Source organism: Pseudorasbora parva, chromosome 5, assembly GCF_024679245.1.
Source record: "Pseudorasbora parva isolate DD20220531a chromosome 5, ASM2467924v1, whole genome shotgun sequence".
Taxonomy (NCBI): domain Eukaryota; kingdom Metazoa; phylum Chordata; class Actinopteri; order Cypriniformes; family Gobionidae; genus Pseudorasbora; species Pseudorasbora parva.
Genome location: NC_090176.1, coordinates 10079031 through 10098879, shown reverse-complemented (window position 1 = coordinate 10098879; position 19849 = coordinate 10079031). Strand labels below are relative to the sequence as shown.

General features: G+C 37.7%; 1 protein-coding gene across 4 annotated transcripts in view; it reads left to right on the top strand.

Annotated features, from left to right (window-relative positions):
* Nucleotides 1-19849, top strand: part of ubr3 (ubiquitin protein ligase E3 component n-recognin 3) — a 120736-nt gene that overhangs the window by 12141 nt on the left and 88746 nt on the right. For all 4 annotated transcript variants that reach the window (XM_067443213.1, XM_067443211.1, XM_067443212.1 and 1 more), the window contains exons 8-21: nt 733-961; nt 1048-1227; nt 1422-1555; nt 3219-3305; nt 3385-3450; nt 4277-4366; nt 5108-5236; nt 7700-7752; nt 7837-7970; nt 11219-11304; nt 12781-12922; nt 13499-13595; nt 18822-18963; nt 19133-19237. In XM_067443213.1, the coding sequence (XP_067299314.1) occupies nt 733-961; nt 1048-1227; nt 1422-1555; nt 3219-3305; nt 3385-3450; nt 4277-4366; nt 5108-5236; nt 7700-7752; nt 7837-7970; nt 11219-11304; nt 12781-12922; nt 13499-13595; nt 18822-18963; nt 19133-19237 (1674 nt within the window). The remainder of the gene's footprint in view (nt 1-732; nt 962-1047; nt 1228-1421; nt 1556-3218; nt 3306-3384; nt 3451-4276; nt 4367-5107; nt 5237-7699; nt 7753-7836; nt 7971-11218; nt 11305-12780; nt 12923-13498; nt 13596-18821; nt 18964-19132; nt 19238-19849) is intronic.

Below are 19849 nucleotides of genomic sequence, written 5' to 3'. Positions count from 1 at the left end.
CCTTCAAATTTGTGAACAGAAGTTGACATTATGTGAATTTCCCTTTTTTTTTTTTTTTGGTAAGATTGATTCTGAATTTTTTTCTTTCTTGCTTCGACAAAACTAAAGTTAAAAAATAAGTTTCATTGGAATACAAAACTTAATCATGAACATATTCATAATATAATTTGTATATGCACCAATGCTGAATTTTTCTATATATCCTCAGTAGCGGAGCCCTGACATCTGATTGGCCACCCCAAAATTTAGATCGCTATTTCCATTTCACCTCCTATTGAAAACAGCATTTATTTTGTGTAACGGCGCAGCACAGTGTTCATGTACAAGTTACCAAACAGACGACTGATAATAAAGGGCGTCGCACAGAAGTGCAGAGTTGTTCAAAATCCTGTTGCTCTATTCACATAGCTTTCCATTAAACGACACAATTTGTCTCAAAACATCGTTTATTTTTTTATCCTTGACTGAATTTTTTCTTGCTGTGTTAAGTCTGTGCTTATGGAAATATAATATAGATTACCCTTTCTGTTTTTCGTTGTGCACAAACACATGCACGCCACTTTTTTTAATTCTTGAAGTGAACTTTTTTGCATGTATGCTGATTAGATTCGCTGTTCTGAATTGCCTCCTTGAGCATGAGAACGGCATAGTTAGTTATATATGATTTATTTATCATTTCTTTAGTTATTTAACCAAAATGTGGTTAAATATGCCCTTTCTTCTGTGCCACAGATCACGTTCACTAAAACATTTGTACAACACTACGCCTTCATCATGAAGACCCTCATGAAGAGCCACGAGTCCGACACCATGTCCAACCGTATCGTTCACATCAGCGTGCAGCTCTTCAGTAACGAGGAGCTGGCGAGACACGTCACAGAGGAGTGCCAGTTACTGGACATCATGGTCACTGTGCTGCTCTACATGATGGAGAGCTGCCTTATCAAGAGCGAACTGCAAGGTGACCAAAGAAACCACGCGACCGAAAGGCCGTGCTGTCAGACATTTCTTAAAGCATGTCTTTTATCTGTGTTTTTAATGTCACAGATGAGGAGAATAATCGTCACGTGGTGGTGAACTGTGGTGAAGCTCTACTGAAGAATAACACCTACTGGCCTTTAGTTAGTGATTTTATTAATATCCTCTCACACCAAAGTGTGGCCAAGCGCTTCCTGGATGATCATTCTCTGCTGCTGCTCTGGATGAGTTTCGTCTCATTCTTCCAAGGTCAGTAACTGACCTGACAGGAAATCCTGCAGTCATAGACATTGTTTTTGTTTCAAAGTCTGTGGTGCTTTTTTTCTTTCTTGTTGGTCTTGTGAATGGCACAATGGGAATGAATGCGTGTTTACTTAATTGAGCATGGAGTTATTAAAGCTGTGCTGTATTGGATTTCTTCTCTGTACCTCTTGCTCTGTCAGGAATGAATCTGAATAAGAGAGAGCTGAATGAGCACGTGGAGTTTGAGTCTCAGACGTACTACGCAGCGTTTGCAGCTGAGCTGGAGGCCTGCGCTCAGCCCATGTGGGGTCTCCTCACACACTGCAAAGTCAAGGTGAGCTACATTCATCTCCGCATGCATTACTCCTACGCCTTTTTATTTGTAAAATTCATTTATCTGCTGTATACGGACTTTCAGTTTGTAATCATTATAATTAATTTTAGAACACTGTCATGTGCGAGATGCTGCAATACACGTTACACACTGGTTTAGCGGTCAAACACGCCCGTCTAACACAGATAACTTTTTTGACTTCAAGGTCCCCCCCACTCACAATTTCTTCCAGGGTTTCCAAGGGGTCATAAAAAGTAATGCATTTAACAGTAAGAATTTAAGGCCATAAAAACGTCTGGATTTTCCATACAAAGTCATAAAAAACATTTAGCCACAACTTAAATTGATATGCGCTCGCGGCAGCAATGGCATTCGTTTCGCCTGTTGTAGTTTTGTATGAGGAATCTGGGTGGTATCCCAGTGTTCCAGAACTACAAGGCCCATGCGGCAACATACAGACTTGTCGGAAGGACTTTCACAGAAACGCGCGTAAACTCCGAATATACTGTATCATACTGAGTCACTGCTTAGTTAAATGGAAATCATCCTGGCTATCAGAATGGGAAAATGTACCTTTAACGATCTATGGCTCAAAGACGGTGCGTTTAGTAGCTGGCTCAAGCCCGTCGCTAACAATTGGTAGACGGGCTTGAAGACGTTGTAGCTGTTTTTTTTAGGCATAAAAGCCTTGAAGTCGCATGCAAAGTCGGAAAAGCATATCGTTGCTGTAAAAGGCCTGCAGCGGGTGCAGGTGATCTGTCAGTTTTGTTCGGCTCCGTCACTAACGTTACCCGGTCCAAGTAGCCTACAGCGCGGGTTTCCGTTTCTGTCGCATCCAGTGCCACACACAGTGGTTTTGGATCAACCTCCACATTAAAAGCAGAGGTCCTGCGGGTGTTGAATACTGTGACCAAACACCAGTTGTACAACGGGAACGAGGATATTGCCATACTTTTCCGAACAATGTTCCCAGACTCTGACGTAGCCAAAACATTTATGTGCGGGAAAGATAAGACCTCACCGTTAAAGGAGACAAACTGAGAAAAATGTAGACAGACACTGACTGACTGACTTATTTTGGAAAGTAATGCCATAAAATAATTGTTAATTTAAAATGTTACTTTACAATGTTATAATGGTTAAGTGTTCCTGTGTTCTTGATACTGAAGAAAAAGAAGGCGAAGGCTTCAGTTTCTTAATCTTAAGTAAGAAATAATAGAATTACTCTTTAAATAATGAAATTCAATGAAAGTCAATAATAAAGACTTTTGAAAGGAATTTTAATGCCCGTAAGTTATTTACCGTAATTCGTGTAGGTCATAAATTTAAATCGTAATGGTTATAAGAAGGTCTTGAAAAAAGTCTTAAATTTGACTGATGAAACCCTGCAGAAACCCTGTTCTTCCCAATAAGATATTTTAGAGTTTGGAATAGTTTAAAAGATGTATATTAGTTGTTTTAGCTAAATTGAATGATTGTTTTGTGGTATTATAAGTAGTAAGCCATCTTAAGGCCCCCTTGGAAGTTTTTTGAGGCCCCAGGTCCCCTGGTTGAAATCCACTGGTTTAGTACGTTACGTAGAAAAACAATAGGAAAGCAGTGGAATGCAGAAATGTGTTTTTTGGAAGCTTGTGTTTGAACTGAACATGTTGTGTGTTGTCAGGAGACCCAGGAGTACACTAAGACAGTGGTGCGGTACTGTCTGGAGACCCTTCAGATGTGGTTTGATGCCATTGGGTTTGTAGATGAGGTACAGTCTTGACGTTTAAACTGATTATATGAGCTGATGAATGTGGAACTGGTGAGAAACCTTTCTCTCTCTGTCGCAGCCTTCCCTCAACCAGCTGACGTTTCATTTACCCCTTCATCGATACTACGCCATGTTCCTCAGCAAGGTGAGTTTGGAGCACAGTCTGACACACTCAGAACTTGTGCCATGGCTTAGTTTAGTTCCTAAAACCGAATCAGTCTTGTTGAACAAACTGGTTGAGTGAATAATTCAATGACTCATTCATTAAGACAGTTTAATACTTGCAAAACGATGTAACCTGCAGAAAGAGTTATTAAAAAAATCCCCACCACTAATGCAATAAGTGGATATGAGCAGTAAACAAATGTTATTGAATGTAAATTGTGATGGGCCACATGAATCTTGGGTAGCTTTTTTGCTCCAATTTGAACTCATTTGTATTAAAACCATCCTCATTGAGTGTGCCATGTATTTATGTTAAGTTGCTGCAACAAACACTCCAGTCATTAACAGGTTAAACTGGCAAATAAAGCCAATCACTAAAAGGCAATTTTGTATCTTCTATAATAAAGTAAAACCATATGCTTAAATCTAAGGGCCAGATTTACTAAACAAGGCAAATTAGTGTGAGAGCGCAAGTCCATAAAAGCGCAGATGGGAGTGTAAAGTTCTGCGCGTGATCTACTGAAGATTGCCAAATTAAAGAACACAGACACAGCCGTATAATTTCCATAATTACCAACGCAATCTACCAAGAGCAGCGCAAATTAGCGTCGGGTTTAACCCTTTTGTATTGTTCAAATTCACTACTCTTTCGATACGTTTCGTTAACCACTGGTTTAGTGCATGTTATGTAGAAAACAAGAGAAAAGCAGTGGAATGCAGAACTGTGTGATGTGCAGAATAGGGTTTAGTTCAGTTTGAAGTCTTTATTTGATGTGCATTGTTATAAATCTGTTTTTGTTTCGCAGGGAGTGAAGTGTCAAGGTCTGGATTTGGACAGTTTGCTTCCTGATCAGGAGATGCTGATGAAGATCATGGTTCACCCTCTTCAGATACAGGTAATGCATGATGGAGATGAATGCAAATATTAAGAGGAGAACCGTACTAACTGAGGAGGAGCACCTGACTGTGTGTAATTGTGCAATAGCTCACCAAAATTAATATTCTGTCAGAGTTATTCACCCCATTGTTGGACCAGGGCTGGCCAAACTACAAAAAGTATGACATAAAATAGCCCATATGAAGGTATATTTCAAGTCTTCTGAAGCTATATGATACTGCACTGTATGTTGAGAGATTGTCTTATCAACTAGTTTGAACAGCTAGCCGTTAGTCAAGGCTTAGTCGCGCTTACTTTACAGATTTAAATTAGACCAATCTACTTTATGTAACTGGCATATTGTGATGTTTATTTTTTTTAAAGGATGTTTGTAACAAGTCAGTTGACAGCACCCGTTGACTTTCCTGCTATGGAAATCAATGTGCCGTCCACTTTCTTTAAAAATATTAGTTTGTGTTCAACAGAAGAAAGAAACTCATACAGGTTTGTAACCACTTGAGGGCGAATAAATGACAGAATGACATTTTCTGTGTGAACTATCCCTTTAATGCTGCTGAATCAGAGAACATTGCGTTGTGTAAAGTTGCAGCCGTTTGTCATAAATCTTGACCGATGTCTCTCGTTTCACTTCTGGCATGTGACTTAATGTCAAGTGACAGTGTTATGATGTTTATCTACAGTGTGTGATAAGTAGATGGGATCCATCAGTTGATCTGTGTGTGTTTGTGTGTTTGTGCAGGCTAGCCTGTCTGAGATCCATAGTAACATGTGGGTGAGAAACGGGCTGCAGATTAAAGGTCAGGCCATGACCTATGTCCAGTCTCACTTCTGTAACTCTATGATTGACCCAGACATCTACCTCCTGCAGGTAACACACTGACACCCCTCACTCGATAACACCTCAAAAACCACAAACATCTTTGCCACACCTGTTTTGGGGTTTTGTGTTTTTGTTTTGTGTCTTTGTTTTGTAGTTTTTGTTTTGTGTTTTTTGTTTTGTGGTTTGTTTTGTTTTTGTTTTGTGTTTTTGTTTTGTGGTTTGTTTTGTTTTTGTTTTGTGTTTTTGTTTTGTGTCTTTGTTTTGTAGTTTTTGTTTTGTGGTTTGTTTTGTGTCTTTGTTTTGTAGTTTTTGTTTTGTGGTTTGTTTTGTGTTTTTGTGTTGTAGTTTTTGTTTTGTGTTTTTGTTTTGTTTGTGTTTTTGTTTTGTTTTTGTTTTGTTTTGTTTTGTTTTGTTTTTGGTTTGTTTTGTTTTTGTTTTGTGGTTTGTTTTGTTTTGTGTTTTTGTTTTGTGGTTTTGTTTTGTTTGGTAGTTTTTGTGTTGTGTTTTTGTTTTGTTTATGTTTTTTTTGTTTTGTGGTTTGTTTTGTTTTGTGTTTTTGTTTTTTTGTAGTTTGTGTTTTGTGGTTTTTGGTTTGGTTTAGAGCTGTCAAAATTGCTCAAATGACATTTGAATATTCCCTCTAAAAAAACATGAATATTTAAACTATTCTAACATCAGGTTGCACATTTTGTCAGTGACGCACATTATGTCAATAATGGGACAAATTTATACAAAGAGACCTAACTACTGGTATAGGTAGTGTATTTAAGTTTAAACATATTTGACAATGTATTACTTACACAAAAACAAGTAAATCAGCTAGATGAAGCTGTTTTCTGCGGGTACATGAGCGATGAACGCCGATGACGGTCTGGAGCTCACATCATAATGGCCAAGACCGGAGACCTCACTCTCTCTCGTAACGGTTTAAATGAACAAATTCTGAGAGCTGATCAAGAGTTTTGTGCAAGCAATTTAAGGTCACGACTCTTGTTCTAAATATAGCAGGCTTCATTCAGTGATTGAAACAAATATTATTAATATTAATTGAAGTTTTACAGCATATTGAATGCTCTGAGTGAGCTCTGCTGTGCTAAACATGGAACTTTTCCTTGACATGAAATGGTAAATAATCAAACAGTGAAAGCAGTGCATTTATCCTTTATTCATGCAATATCTCTTCAGATTCGACCAAAATGCAAAGTACTTCCAGACATTGTTTTAATCGCTTGGTTAAAATCGCTTTCTCTGCTGCGGTCGATTTGGGCTCTGCACCTCATGCCATCTTCCATGCAAGGAGCGTCAACTTTCAGCTGTGACTTTTTTCATTTAAACATAAAGGTCCCTATTTTATTGACCTGATGCATGGTCTGAAGCAGAGGTGCACAGGTCTCCGAATTCACTTTTGCTAGTTTAATGACAGAAGAAACTGTGCGCCCAGCGTATGGTCCGAAAGAGTTGTACCTATTCTCTTAATGAGTCATGGGTGTGTTTTGGGCATAACGTCTCATCTCCCATTCCCTTTAAAAGCCAGTTGTGCTCACACCATGGCAGATTCACTATTTACATGGAGGAATTTGAGTCGAAAGACTGAACGCTTCTCCATATTACTAACGCGCCCTTTAAATAACACATCAAATACTGCGCTATTGACTTAAGAGCAGGTTTTGTTGGTCAATGGTGCAGTCGTTTTTAGTTCCTCAAAATAGCCACACGCCAACAATGCTCCTGAACGCACCTGGTTTTCAGACCAGCACGCCCATGGGCGATCAGATGGGCGCGAGTGCATTTGCTATTTAAACAACGTGGCGTTGGACGTGAAAATGATAACTGCGTCCGGCTGAAACTAGCAAAAAACACTTGTATCGTGACTCGAGTCTGGTGTCGTTTTATAGCTTTATTGATTGTAACGTTTCTTTATATAATCTTTATTTATATTCATTTAAACTAAGTGCTTAATAGTAATTGATCAACTGAAATTGAACATGTGAAATGGATTAAGGGTATAATAATTACATAAATAATATCTAAACATACAAAATGTATTATTATAAATAAGCATAGCTAAAAGTCGAATGTTATTATTTTGAAAACTATTTATGTAGTGATTTTTAATTTGGAGCAGAAGCTGGGGGAGTGACTTAAGTGCATCTTAGATATATCACTTTGCTCACAGCTGATTGGTCCAATTTCAGTTTGAGATCTCTTACCAGGAGTAAGTTACTATGGCGATGAATACAGCTTAAAGGCAAACCACTTTCATGGTGCCTAAAAATCCAGGTTTGGCACAAACTAAACTGACATACCTGGCTAGCCACCCAAACCGGCTTCATGGTATCGTGATTGCATTCCTCATATTTTAATTTTATTGGAATATTCCATGTTTCCTTGAGATAAACCTATGATGGTTAAAAAGTTAGAAGACACAATACAACACATTTTCTTCAGTAGGCAGTTTGATTTGAATCGTTAATCATTATCAATTTAATCAATTCTCTTTTTTGCCTTCAGGTTTGTGCATCTAGACTGGATCCAGATTACTTCATTTCCTCAGTGTTTGAGAGGTATGGAAACTTTTGTGTTTTCACACAGATTGTTCCTAGCCACCATTGCTTCGAGATGGCTTCTGAAAGCGTTGTGTTTGTCAGGTTTAAGGTGGTGGACTTGCTGACGATGGCGTCTCAGCATCAGAACGCAGTGCTGGACTCGGAGCAGGAGAGACCCATGCTGGAGGGAGCGCTCACCTTTTTGGTCATACTGAGCAGTCTCCGAATACACTTGGGTACATAGCATCTCTTTTTTAATAATACTGATCATTTGAAGCTCAATAATGTTTTAGAAACACTCCACCGTTTTTAGAAATGGGGCTTATTCAACTTCTTTCCTACATTTAGATATGTGGGGAAATGCATTTTTGTCTCAGTGCATGCATTGTTTTAGTTTGACGGGGTCGTCGCTAGCTTAGCTTAGCATAATTAATGGAATCCTATGTTGCCAGCTAGCATGTCCTGAGTAAAAGTGATCCCAAAAACAAAAAAACTTGCCTAATTACTTCTTGTGGCCTGCGTATTCACGAGTAGCGATGCAGAAAATGTATTTTTTCACACAGAAAATGTCATTCTGTCATTTATTAACCCTCAAGTGGTTACTAACCTGTTTAAGTTTGTTTCTTCTGTTGAACACAAACTAATATTTGCTCATATCTAAATGTAGGCAAGAATTTGAATAAGCCCTATTTCTAAAAACGGTGGAGTGCTCCTTTAAAAAGCTAACATACACAAGATCTGCCATTAGATAGAATGTGTTCTTCTAACTGATGTATCTTAAGGCTTCATTCACACAGCTTCAGTATAGAGGGTATGCATTGGCGTCACTTTCCCGCCAGGTCAAACCTTCTCAGTCGGACTGAGTGGCAAAACATCCTCCAACATGGCTGGTTTTTATAAAGTGCGAAAATGGGAGTAAAACAAACAATCGTCAGCTTAAATGAAAGGCAGTTGGACTTGACTGTGATCCTTACAACTTACCAAAGAAACAGTGGGTCTTGGACATTGACATGTGGCCAGGAATCGGGTTTCCTGACATTTAGATGTGCCTGATTTTAACGCTGGGGAAATCAAACACACTCCTATATATCTGATATGATAAACAAAGCTGCGTTACCTCATACTCGTGACCGGAAAAGTGGAAAATAATGCCGATGACTGTGTCCCGTCATAATAAAAGTCCCGCCGCTCGCGAGGCGTGTGTTTGTGTAACAATCACTCCAGCAGCCTTGCTCAGCTCCACAACACTGTCCTGCTTTGTATTTTTGTAATAAAAAAATCAAACTTTATCAGTATGAATATAAACAAATAAGATGTCTTTTAGTTCTCACTATCAAGCTAGAATAACGATACTGGTAAAGTTTAAAATATATTTTTGTTTGATTCGGTAACAAGCTAGTTATATGTATAAGGCAAAGCTAAAAACGGGATACATTTTCATTCCAATAACATCAGTTATACTGTGATGAAGATGAATTTCGTGTAAGATTCATAACATTTACTGTGTTTTGCATGTAAGAGTTTCCATGATGAAAGCATTGTTGATTAGTAGCAGCTAAAGCTAACTTAGCTCTAAAAAAAAAAGTTCCTGGATGCGGTGTACTGGCTTTTACACATGCATTTTGTTATCTAAAGTTAAATTTTGCGAAATTCAACACAACAGCGATCAACTTGAACTATTTATCATCTCTACTAATGGCTAAGTGTATAATATTGTAACTTAATGCTAAGTAATGTTATGATAGCTATATTAGGCAGCTTCATGTGCTATTGATACATGCTTCATGGAAACATAAACTGAAAAAATGTAGAATCAAAATGAAAGATTACCTGTCCAGCAGAAATACAGCCAGCAATGAGTCGTTTTTCAGCCCCTTTAGGTCCCTCAGTTCTCGTCATCGTTGGAAAGCCACGCCGATACTCGCGTTTGATTTCTTTGTTTATCCAAAGACTTTTTGTGCATTGTCTTTTCTTGTACCATCTTCCTTTTTTTTGCATTGTTTGCCTTCGCTGACTGCAAAACCCGGCACTGTGAATTTGGAATGCTTTTGCTCTCCTTAGGGGTGCGCGCATGTGGGCGGATCCTGTAACGAAAGCGGTGGTCGCCATGGTAGCGAGAGAGAGTGACAGTCGCCCAAGCCAATCACTTGATTTGTCCCAAAACGAAAATGAGCGGTGTTTATTGCAGATTAAAAAGTCTAGAGTCACTCGATTTTTCAGAGTAGTTACATTTTAATTATTTATTGACATATAAAGAAAGTTTAAACAAATTTGGACAGAACTGTTTTAGATCATTATTACCTACCCTACCTTTAATAACCACATCCATGAACATGATTTCTGACTGAGTCCTATCCCGATTCTTTCCCACTGTCTGTGAGGTGAAGACCACATATCCCAAGATTCTGCGCTCAAACTTGCCGTCATCACTACGCTTTTGTCTTGAATAGGCGCCATCTAGCAGAGGGAAAAGTTACATAGTACAGCTTTTAAAGATATAGTTCACTTCACACAAAAATTTAAATTCTGTCATCATTTCATGGCCATTGAAGTCTAAATGTTAATGAAATGTATTTTTTTTCTTTCTAAAGCTACTTTTTTTCAAAATTTATTTGACGGTTTTCTCATTTACCAAAAGTGACTTTAAATATTTTTTTTGCTGTAATTTCACAACTAAATTTGATGTGAGGTTAAAGGCACAATATGTAAGATTTTTGGATTAAAATAACTAAAAACCACTAGAACAGTGTTATATATTTTGCATTCAGACGACAACTCCTATGGTTCTGCGAAATCAAGGCATCATCATGCTATGCCTTTTTTTGAATAGCCAACCTCTAGCGGCGAGAAGATGCATAGTGTGCCTTTTAATTTTTGGACATTTATTGTAAATTAGATTAAGTTATAAATTATAATTTATTAAATGATAAATTATATTTGAATACATATGCTATAATAATAAATTAATAATAATAATAATAATAATAATAATAATAATAAATTGCTTTGCAATGCCAAAACTTTACTTTATACAGTTTTAAATATGGATATTTTTCTTACACAAACCCATCAATTCGCTTCAGAAGGCCTTTATTAACTAAATAGATGCACTTTTATAGACTTCAAAAACAGAAAAACAATTACTGCTATTATAAAGCTTGGAAGAGCCAGGATATTTTTAATATAACTGATTGTATTTGTCCCAAAGAAGAATGTCATATACATGAAGGAGAGTAAATTTATGGAGTCATTTTCATTTTTGGGTGAAATAGCCTTTAAGATATTTACTAAAAAAGTAAGAAAATTGAGCATGGTCAAGTAAACAACTTAACTATATTTGGAGTGGTTCTGTGGGAATGGAAACACGTGGGACCAGTTGTCCATCCAGTGTGATAGCACATGCATGTGGATTGTTTTTCCCCTCATGTAGGTTTCACAGAGATGGCGATATTAGCTCATGTCATGCCTTTGTGTCTCTCTGCAGGAATGTCGGACGATGAGATTTTGAGAGCGGAGATGGTGTCGCAGTTGTGTATGAACGATCGTACCCACAGTTCCCTGCTGGATCTGGTATCCTTTCGCCACCAAAACACGGTGTTCTCACAGGAAGTACAGCAAGCACTCTTTGATTGAGCTTTTGCTAGTGTTGGATCAACTTATCGTCACACTCGATTCAAAGGAGTCATATCCTGTGAAATAGTTTTTGAATTCTTTTTTTGATTAAGAATTAATTAAAGAATTAGTATATTATGCAATGTAAAAAATACTTTTAACCCAGTAAAAAAAAGAGCATTCTTTAAGGCCTGGTTTCATAGATTCGGCCTTAGTTCAACATTTAAGAAGCTTTTATAAGCGTGCCTTAGAAAAATGACATTCCTGATGTGTATCTAGAGACAAAACAATGGCACTGACTTATTTTAAGACGGGTAAAACAGCTCAAACATGCATTTAGTCTGGGACTAGCTTTAGCTTTTTCTGTGAAACTGGGGGAAAGTGTTTCTTAAAGAAAGAAAAGAAGTGCCTTAATGCCCAGAGAAAATGGAAATCCTAAATTACGACCTCGAAGTCCTGACTCTCTGTGGTCGTTTAAGATCCCAGGATGTCCTTTGATAAAGAGTAGGGGTGTAACCCTGGCATCCTGGCCAAAATTTGCCCATTGGTCCCTGTCCATAATGGCCTCCTAATAATCCCCATTTCCTGATTGGCTTCATCACTCGGTCTCCTCTCCACCATCAGCTGGTGTGTGGTGAGCTTTCTGGTGCAATATGGCTGCCTTCACATCATCCAGGTGGATGCTGCACACTGGTGGAGGTTGAGGAGATTCCCCCCTTTTATGTAAAGCGCTCTGAGTGCCTAGAAAAGCGCTATATAAATGTAACAAGTTATTATTAGTAGTAGTTTTGTTAGGCAAAAATTTTATCTTATTATAATTAATAACTGGCGCTCCGGGGGAAAAAAAGTAGTAATAAATGACCTATTTAAGATAACGGGTTAATTCACCCAAAAATGAAATTTATGTCTTTAATGTCTCACCCTAATGTTGTTCCACACCCGTAAGACCTCCGTTCATCCTCGAAACACCGTTAAAGATATTGTATATTTAGTCTGACAGCGTATCTAAGTGTATGCACACTATACTGTCCATGTCCAGAAAGGGAATAAAAACATCATCACAGTAGTCCATATGTGACATCAGTGGGTAAATTAGAGTCTCTTGAAGGGTCGAAAATACATTTTGGTCCAAAAATAACAAAAAACGTACCATGTACCTTTCTGGACATGGACATTATAGTGTGTATACACTTGCATACGCTCTGGAAAAAAAGTATAAAATATCTTAATCTGTGTTCTGAAGATGAACGGAGGTCTTACGGGTGTGGAACAACATTAGGGCGAGTCATTAATGACATACATTTCATTTTTGGGTGAACTAACCCTTTAAATATTCTATCACTTGTCCCGTTATTGACCTCTGTTGACTTTATAACTTTAATATTTTGGTCATATTAGTTGAATTTTGATGATTGTCCTTGACCATGGCTGTAGATCCCGGAGAATCCGAACCCTAAGAGCGGTGTGGTGCCGGGCAGCTGTAGTTTTGAGGAGATGCTGTCTGGTGTAGCTGATTTTAAAGCCCCGGTGTTTGAGCCTGGAGGATCAATGCAGCAGGGCATGTACACGCCTAAAGGTGACTCAACTTATCATTTTGCCTTTTATGTCCCCCCCATAAATAAACTGCATTGGTATATTGTGTGTGTACCTCCTATTGCCTCCAGATGGCAATGTGGCTACATTGTGGATTGTAGCATTCAACCCTTTTCTCTGCATTAGGACAGAAGCGTCTGCTCTCTAGTAATAGATGTAATAGATAGAATAGATAACAGGACATGACTAAACCTATTTCTATAAATTTAAAATTCATCTGTAGTTGAGTTTTGTTATATGGTCATTGTGGAGCAAGTGTGCTGACCTGGTTAACAGGAGTAAACGAAATTTCAGGATATTTTCATAGTCTATTCATTCATTCTAGAAGTGGAATATACATTATTTCAACAATCAAACAATGATTTTTTTGGTGGTTGTTGCTGGTTTTCTGCTTATTTTCTAAAATAGAAGTGTGTAATTATAATTTGTTTTATTGTATTGTTGTTATTAAGCTTATTGCTCAGCTCTCGCCACATGGTGGCAGACTGAGGTTGTTTCTAAATGATTCTCCTTTTTCATAACTCCCACCCAACATTTGTTGTGTGTGTGTGTTTTCCAGCGGAAGTCTGGGAGAAAGAGTTTGACCCTATAATGGTGATTCTACGCACGGTGTACCGCAGAGACGTGCAGTCGGCCATGGATCGATACGCAGCATTGTGAGTCTCTGAAATCCTCCAAACACTTTATCACTTAAACACTAAACATCTGCTCTTTCACTTCATTTTCCTTCCTTAAGGTACAGTCTGTAAATGCATGCGGCACAGTTTATACAACACACATACTTTATGAAATCTTAAATGAACAGACTTTTCCTGTTCCTAGATAAGGCATAGCCTAATGGCAGGCCAAAAGAACGAAATCAGACTCAGAGAAATGCTTAATACACTAAAGTTGGGAAACAACTGCTCCAAAACGTATTCAGTCTGAGGTGGACCCTCATTGATCATCCTGAAACCAAACTGAAAAAACAAAAACAAAAAGGAGCTTTAAATTGCTAGACGTTGTGCGCTGTTCACCTTGAGTTTGAGGGTCGCTGTGTGATGGAGGGAGTTATGTTCAGGGTCACTCCTTTTCCTGTTTCGAGGAAGGTGTTCGTGGAGGGACGTACACCTGAAATGGGTTTTCCCAATTAGAGTCATGTCACGGAGAATCAATACATCACACCTCAAATACACATTCGCACTCCAACCACTGCTTTTACAAAACGGAAGGTAGTCCATCTCCTCAGCTCAGCCTCATGAGGATTTCCCACATGATTTGTAAATGCAGGAAAAAGCCAACATCAGCAGCCTAAATATCAAAACAATAGCTTTTAACTGTACTTTAGAACTGCAATCTTAATTCAAACTATATTATTCCTAAATGACGATTCAGCCGTGTCTATTAACTCTTTCCCCGCCATTGACAGTATTGTCCCTAATTCATGAGACAATGTTCCTCCGCCGTTGATGGACTTTTGCAGCTTTCTATGTTTTCACTGTCATACGGTAGAGGTCGCTTTTACGCATCTGAAAGAGAACTGAATCTTCTGATCAAAACACAGGTAAAAAAGGGGCAGAAACAAGCGATAAAAGCATTGCTCTTGTAGTATTTGAGAGAAAAAAAAACTAATTTTCTCAGCTTTTTGCTCAGTTTTCTTTTTTGTCATGAAACACCCACATTCAAGTATTGATAAAGAATGCATGAAGCTAGAATAAAATGCTTTTTTTTCTGTGTAAATTCAGAGATTTTGTTCTCTTGATAAATTGCATGTTGAGATATTCATACAACAATATTTTTGGGGCTATGAAAGTTTTTTGAAAATTATCAAAAATGCTGGCTGTGGCAAGCAACTTTAGAAAAAAGTTTTAAAAAAAAAGCTGTCGGGGAAAAAGTTACACTTTTAACAATGTTTAAAATTGCAAAAAAAAAAATTGATTTTTTTATTATTATTTCAGTTTCATTCATCATGAAATGTTGGCATCAATAGCCTGCACGGCCTGTGATGTCAAATATCATGCTGACTTTAAAAACATTTTCCTTCCTTTATAAATTCGATGGCATGTTTATATGATAGTTTTGCAATAGCTGCAAGATTAACATGAAAGCAGTGAACGTTTGAATCCGTGATGACGTGTAAGTGGTTTTCAGCGGAAAGCACGGTGACATTGACCGTGTCAGTTTGTGAATATGTTTTGAGTTGCTTGTGTCCGGCCACTGGATGATGGATCACCTGTCAAGAGGACTAAATATTTCATAACCGCGTTTCTTTCAACGCAAATGCAGTCAGTGATGTCTTTAAAGCAGGGCAGCTGTGTTCAAATCTGATGAAGCTAGAGTGTTTCTCAAGCACAGTTTGTTTGCAGTTGTTTGTATTTTATCAGCTGCATTCATGTCCGCTGTGGCTTTAACTCCGTAATACCGGCAGTACATTTAATGTGAAATTCGGTTTATACATAACTTTTCCTGGGTTAAAAAGGGTCTTTGGTGGTGGCATACGAACACGGTCATCCACATTACGTCATTTGTAATATTAACTTATCCGATTTATTCATTAAAAATATTTTTTTTTTTGGCGTACAGCTCATGAAAACCCAAAATTCCTATCTCAAAATATTAGCAAATCATGAAAAGGTTCTCTAAACGAGCTATTAACCTAATCATCTGAATCAACTAATTAACTCTAAACACCTGCAGAAGAGTCCTGAGGCTTTTAAAAACTCCCAGCCTGGTTCATTACTCAAAACCGCAATAATGGGTAAGACTGCCGACCTGACTGCTGTCCAGAAGGCCATCAATGACACCCTCAAGCGAGAGGTTAAGACACAGAAAGACATTTCTGAACGAATAGGCTGTTCCCAGAGTGCTGTATCAAGGCACCTCAGTGGGAAGTCTGTGGGAAGGAAAAAGTTGCAAAAAACGCTGCACAACGAGAAGAGGTGACCGGACCCTGAGGAAGCAGTGGACTGAGTCTGGAGTAGAAACATCCAGAGCCACCGTGCACAGGCGTGTGCAGGAAATGGGCTACAGGTGCCGCATTCCCCAGGTCAAGACACTTTTGGGCTACAGAGGAGCAGCACTGGACTGTGGCTCAATGGTCCAAAGTACTTTTTTCGGATGAAAGCTAATTTTGCATGTCATTCGGAAATCAAGGTGCCAGAGTCTGGAGGAAGACTGGGGAGAAGGAAATGCCAAAATGCCTGAAGTCCAGTGTCAAGTACCCACAGTCAGTGATGGTCTGGGGTGCCATGTCAGCTGCTGGTGTTTGTCCACTGTGTTTTATCAAGGGCAGGGTCAATGCTGCTAGCTATCAGGAGATTTTGGAGCACTTCATGCTTCCATCTGCTGAAAAGCTTTATGGAGATGAAGATTTGGTTTTTCAGCTCGACCTGGCACCTGCTCACGGTCAGTAAACCATTTACCAGTGGTTTTGGCACTATGGTATTACTGTGCTCAATTGGCCTGCCAACTCTCCTGACCTGAACCTCATAGAGAATCTGTGGGATATTGTGAAGAGAAAGTTGAGAGACGCAAGACCCAACACTCTGGATGAGCTTAATGCCGCTATCGAAGCATCCTGGGCCTCCATAACACCTCAGCAGTGCCACAGGCGGATCGCCTCCATGCCACGCCGCACTGAAGCAGTCATTTCTGCAAAAGGATTCCTGACCAAGTATCGAGTGCATAACTGAACATAATTATTTGAAAGTTGACTTTTTTTGTATTAAAAACACTTTTCTTTTATTGGTCGGATGAAATATGCTAATTTTTTGAGAATTTGGGGTTTTCATGAGCTGTATGCCAAAATCATCAGTATTAAAACAATAAAAGGCCTGAAATATTTCAGTTGGTGTGCAATGAATCTAAAATATATGCAAGTTTAATTTTTATCATTACATTATGGAAAATAATGGACTTTATTACAATATGCTATTTTTTTTTAGAAGGACCTGTATTTTGGTGTCCGGCAAAATATTTTCAATGCAAGAAAAACCTTGTACATGTGTGCATTTCGAGTAATATTATAGTTCATTGCCTCTGATTTTGTGATTCATTAGAATCATAAACTTACATAGTGTCACACTCTACTTTAGATCCTAAAACACAATATCATTTAAACTTCATGTCCTTCTCAAGTGGACCAATGGAGGTTGCATTACCATTTTTACTTTTGAGTGATTACCTCTGTGCATTCCTGTTAAAAAACCTCCAGGTTTTTATTTTTGTTTGCATTAATATTAAGCGTCTGTATTTCACAACACGTTTGTGTTATATGGACAGTCCTAGATGCTTGGGTCCATGATTTATCAATGCATATTATAATATATTATTTTATTCCAAACCAAATCGCAGAGAGGAAATATACTTTTTATTTCTGCATAAATACAGACATTAAATGAATAGTTCATCCAGAAATGACTGATTCTGTGATTTTTATTTTTTTATCCTCATGTTGTTTGAAACCCAACATGAATCTTGGGATGTACCAGCCACTCTTGTCCATGTAATGAAAAGTGAACGTAGACCTGGTCAATTCAACTCTAAATTGACAAGAACATGACAAGAACCATTTTCAAAAAAAGTATTTCAAAGCTACCGTGGAGGTGGACAGGGAAAGACTATGACGTCAGTTGAACATGTTGTTGGTGTACACAAACACTGTATTTGATTTGACAGCTATGAGGTGTGGAAGATTTTCAGTTAATATTAATGGCTTTAAATTTGGATCAGGTACTCACTTAAACTATTGTAGGAGCAGGATTGGGATTGGGAATTTGGATTGTAGGAGATTTTCCATTTCTGGTTCCATTAAAATGATTAAACAACTAATTCAAAAATAGTGGTAAGGAAAGGAAAAATGCACAATACTAGGGATGAGTATTGTTTGAGTTTGAATGGTTCCGATTCTGCTTATTGATTCCTAATTTTGATTCCAGTAGGGTAAAAAATTAAATAAATATAACCTTAGATATCATTCACATTTATTCTTATTATAAAACATTTCATTGTAGCTGAATCCCATGAACACAAATCAACAGGCTATGAACTTTAGCCTATGGTTTAAAAATACAAGCAAAAACGATTAACCTAACTAATATCAATTCCAAGACACTTAAAGTAAACACTTAGTAATTAAAAAAGAGCAAATGTACCAATTAGCAATTGTACAAGTAAATACGGTTGAAATAAACATTCAACCGTACATTTTAGGATTACAGGAAACTATTCAAATGTAAAATAACACTACACTTTATTAATAAAGTATATGCTATACATTTAATTAATGTAATATAGATTTTATCAATATGGTATTAATATGGTAATGGTTACAAAAGTGAGTTCTGTCTAGAACAGCGAGTGAATTTTCTTGTTGGCTTTTGTTTAGAGACAGCATCAGGAAAATCTGCCGTAATTTTAAGAACTGCACGGATCTCATACTGTTGCACATCTTTTCTTTTCAGCTGTCTTAAAATATAACTGACTGTGTTTAGGAGAATATTATCTATATAGCGCTCATTATTTACTATGAGAAGCCTGTCTGTGTCTGTCTCTTCTTTGTGTTCAAATGTTTAAAATCGCATAAAATTTGCACACAGATTTTTTTTTTTTTTGTCATTTTGGAGATGGACAGCCCTATTCTCCATTCATTATCATCATTTGGAAAACAACAGCTAAACATGAACAAAAGAAAGTGATGGGGGTTTAGAATGACATGGGAGTGAGTAAATGATGACAAAATTGTCATTTTTGGGTGAACTTTTTTAATTTCAGGTTTTTTACTGAATTACACTGAAAATATGTTTATATATAGATTTTTAGAATTAGTATGGAGACATGCTTGCTGAAGCAAATTGTATGATTTAGTTAATGTCTATTAAGTATTTATTGTCTTTCTTTTGTAGTTTGAAACAGTCGGGCGTTAATACGGGGAACCCCTGGCCGCCCTATAAGGAGAGGACCCCCCTGCACCCCTGCTATAGAGGACTGGTGCGCCTGCTGCACTGTAAAACCCTACATATCGTCATCTTTACACTGCTTTATAAGGTGAAACTTATCACGGAGCAGAGATGTGTGTGGTTCAATTTACAAGAAAAGTTCATGACTTTGCTCTTTTGCATCATTTTATTTAATATTTTGTCATATACGAATTTGGTTTCCCATTGTTTTTTGTTTTTTTATCTTTGATAACTTTTCTATGTTTGTGTTTGTCTAGATCTGGATGGATCATCAGAACATGTCTGAACATGTGTTGTGTATGGTGCTGTACCTGATAGAACTGGGACTTGATAATCAGGTCCAGGATGACAAAGTGGAAGAGGTAAGCATTTTTACTTAAAAACTAGGGGTGTAACTAGGGATGTCACGGTACCATAATTCCAGTAGTTGTTACCAATGCCATACAAATTCGACGGTACTTTGTACCAATTTTGGTACCAGAGGAAAATGTTTATTTTTTATTTTATTTAACTATTTTAAAAAATTTTTTATTGAATTTAATGAGTTTATTATTTATGATGATAATCATTATAAGTAAATAATACATAAACATTTAAAGGCTGTTGTTAAAAATTACACATTGTTTAATAAATCAAGTGATACATTTATCAACTTGTTTAAATATCACGTGAAAGATAAGCATCGCGATGCATCGCCGAATCGATTATTGTTGACACCCCTAATTCCCATCCTAAACATAGATAACGTTTCAAAAACTAAGTTGGACATTTGATGGAGTATTTCTGTGTCAAAAATACTCCTTCCGGTTTCTCACAAGTTTCGGAGAGTTTTTTTCGAGTATGGGTCTACTTGACGTTAATAAGAGCGGAAGGTCCTTGTATGGGCCATACGGGCTCTTCTCCCGGTAGGGTGCGCGCGTGCGTGACTAGAGCGAGAGAGGAAATGCACGCCCATAAACACTCTCTCAGGCGCA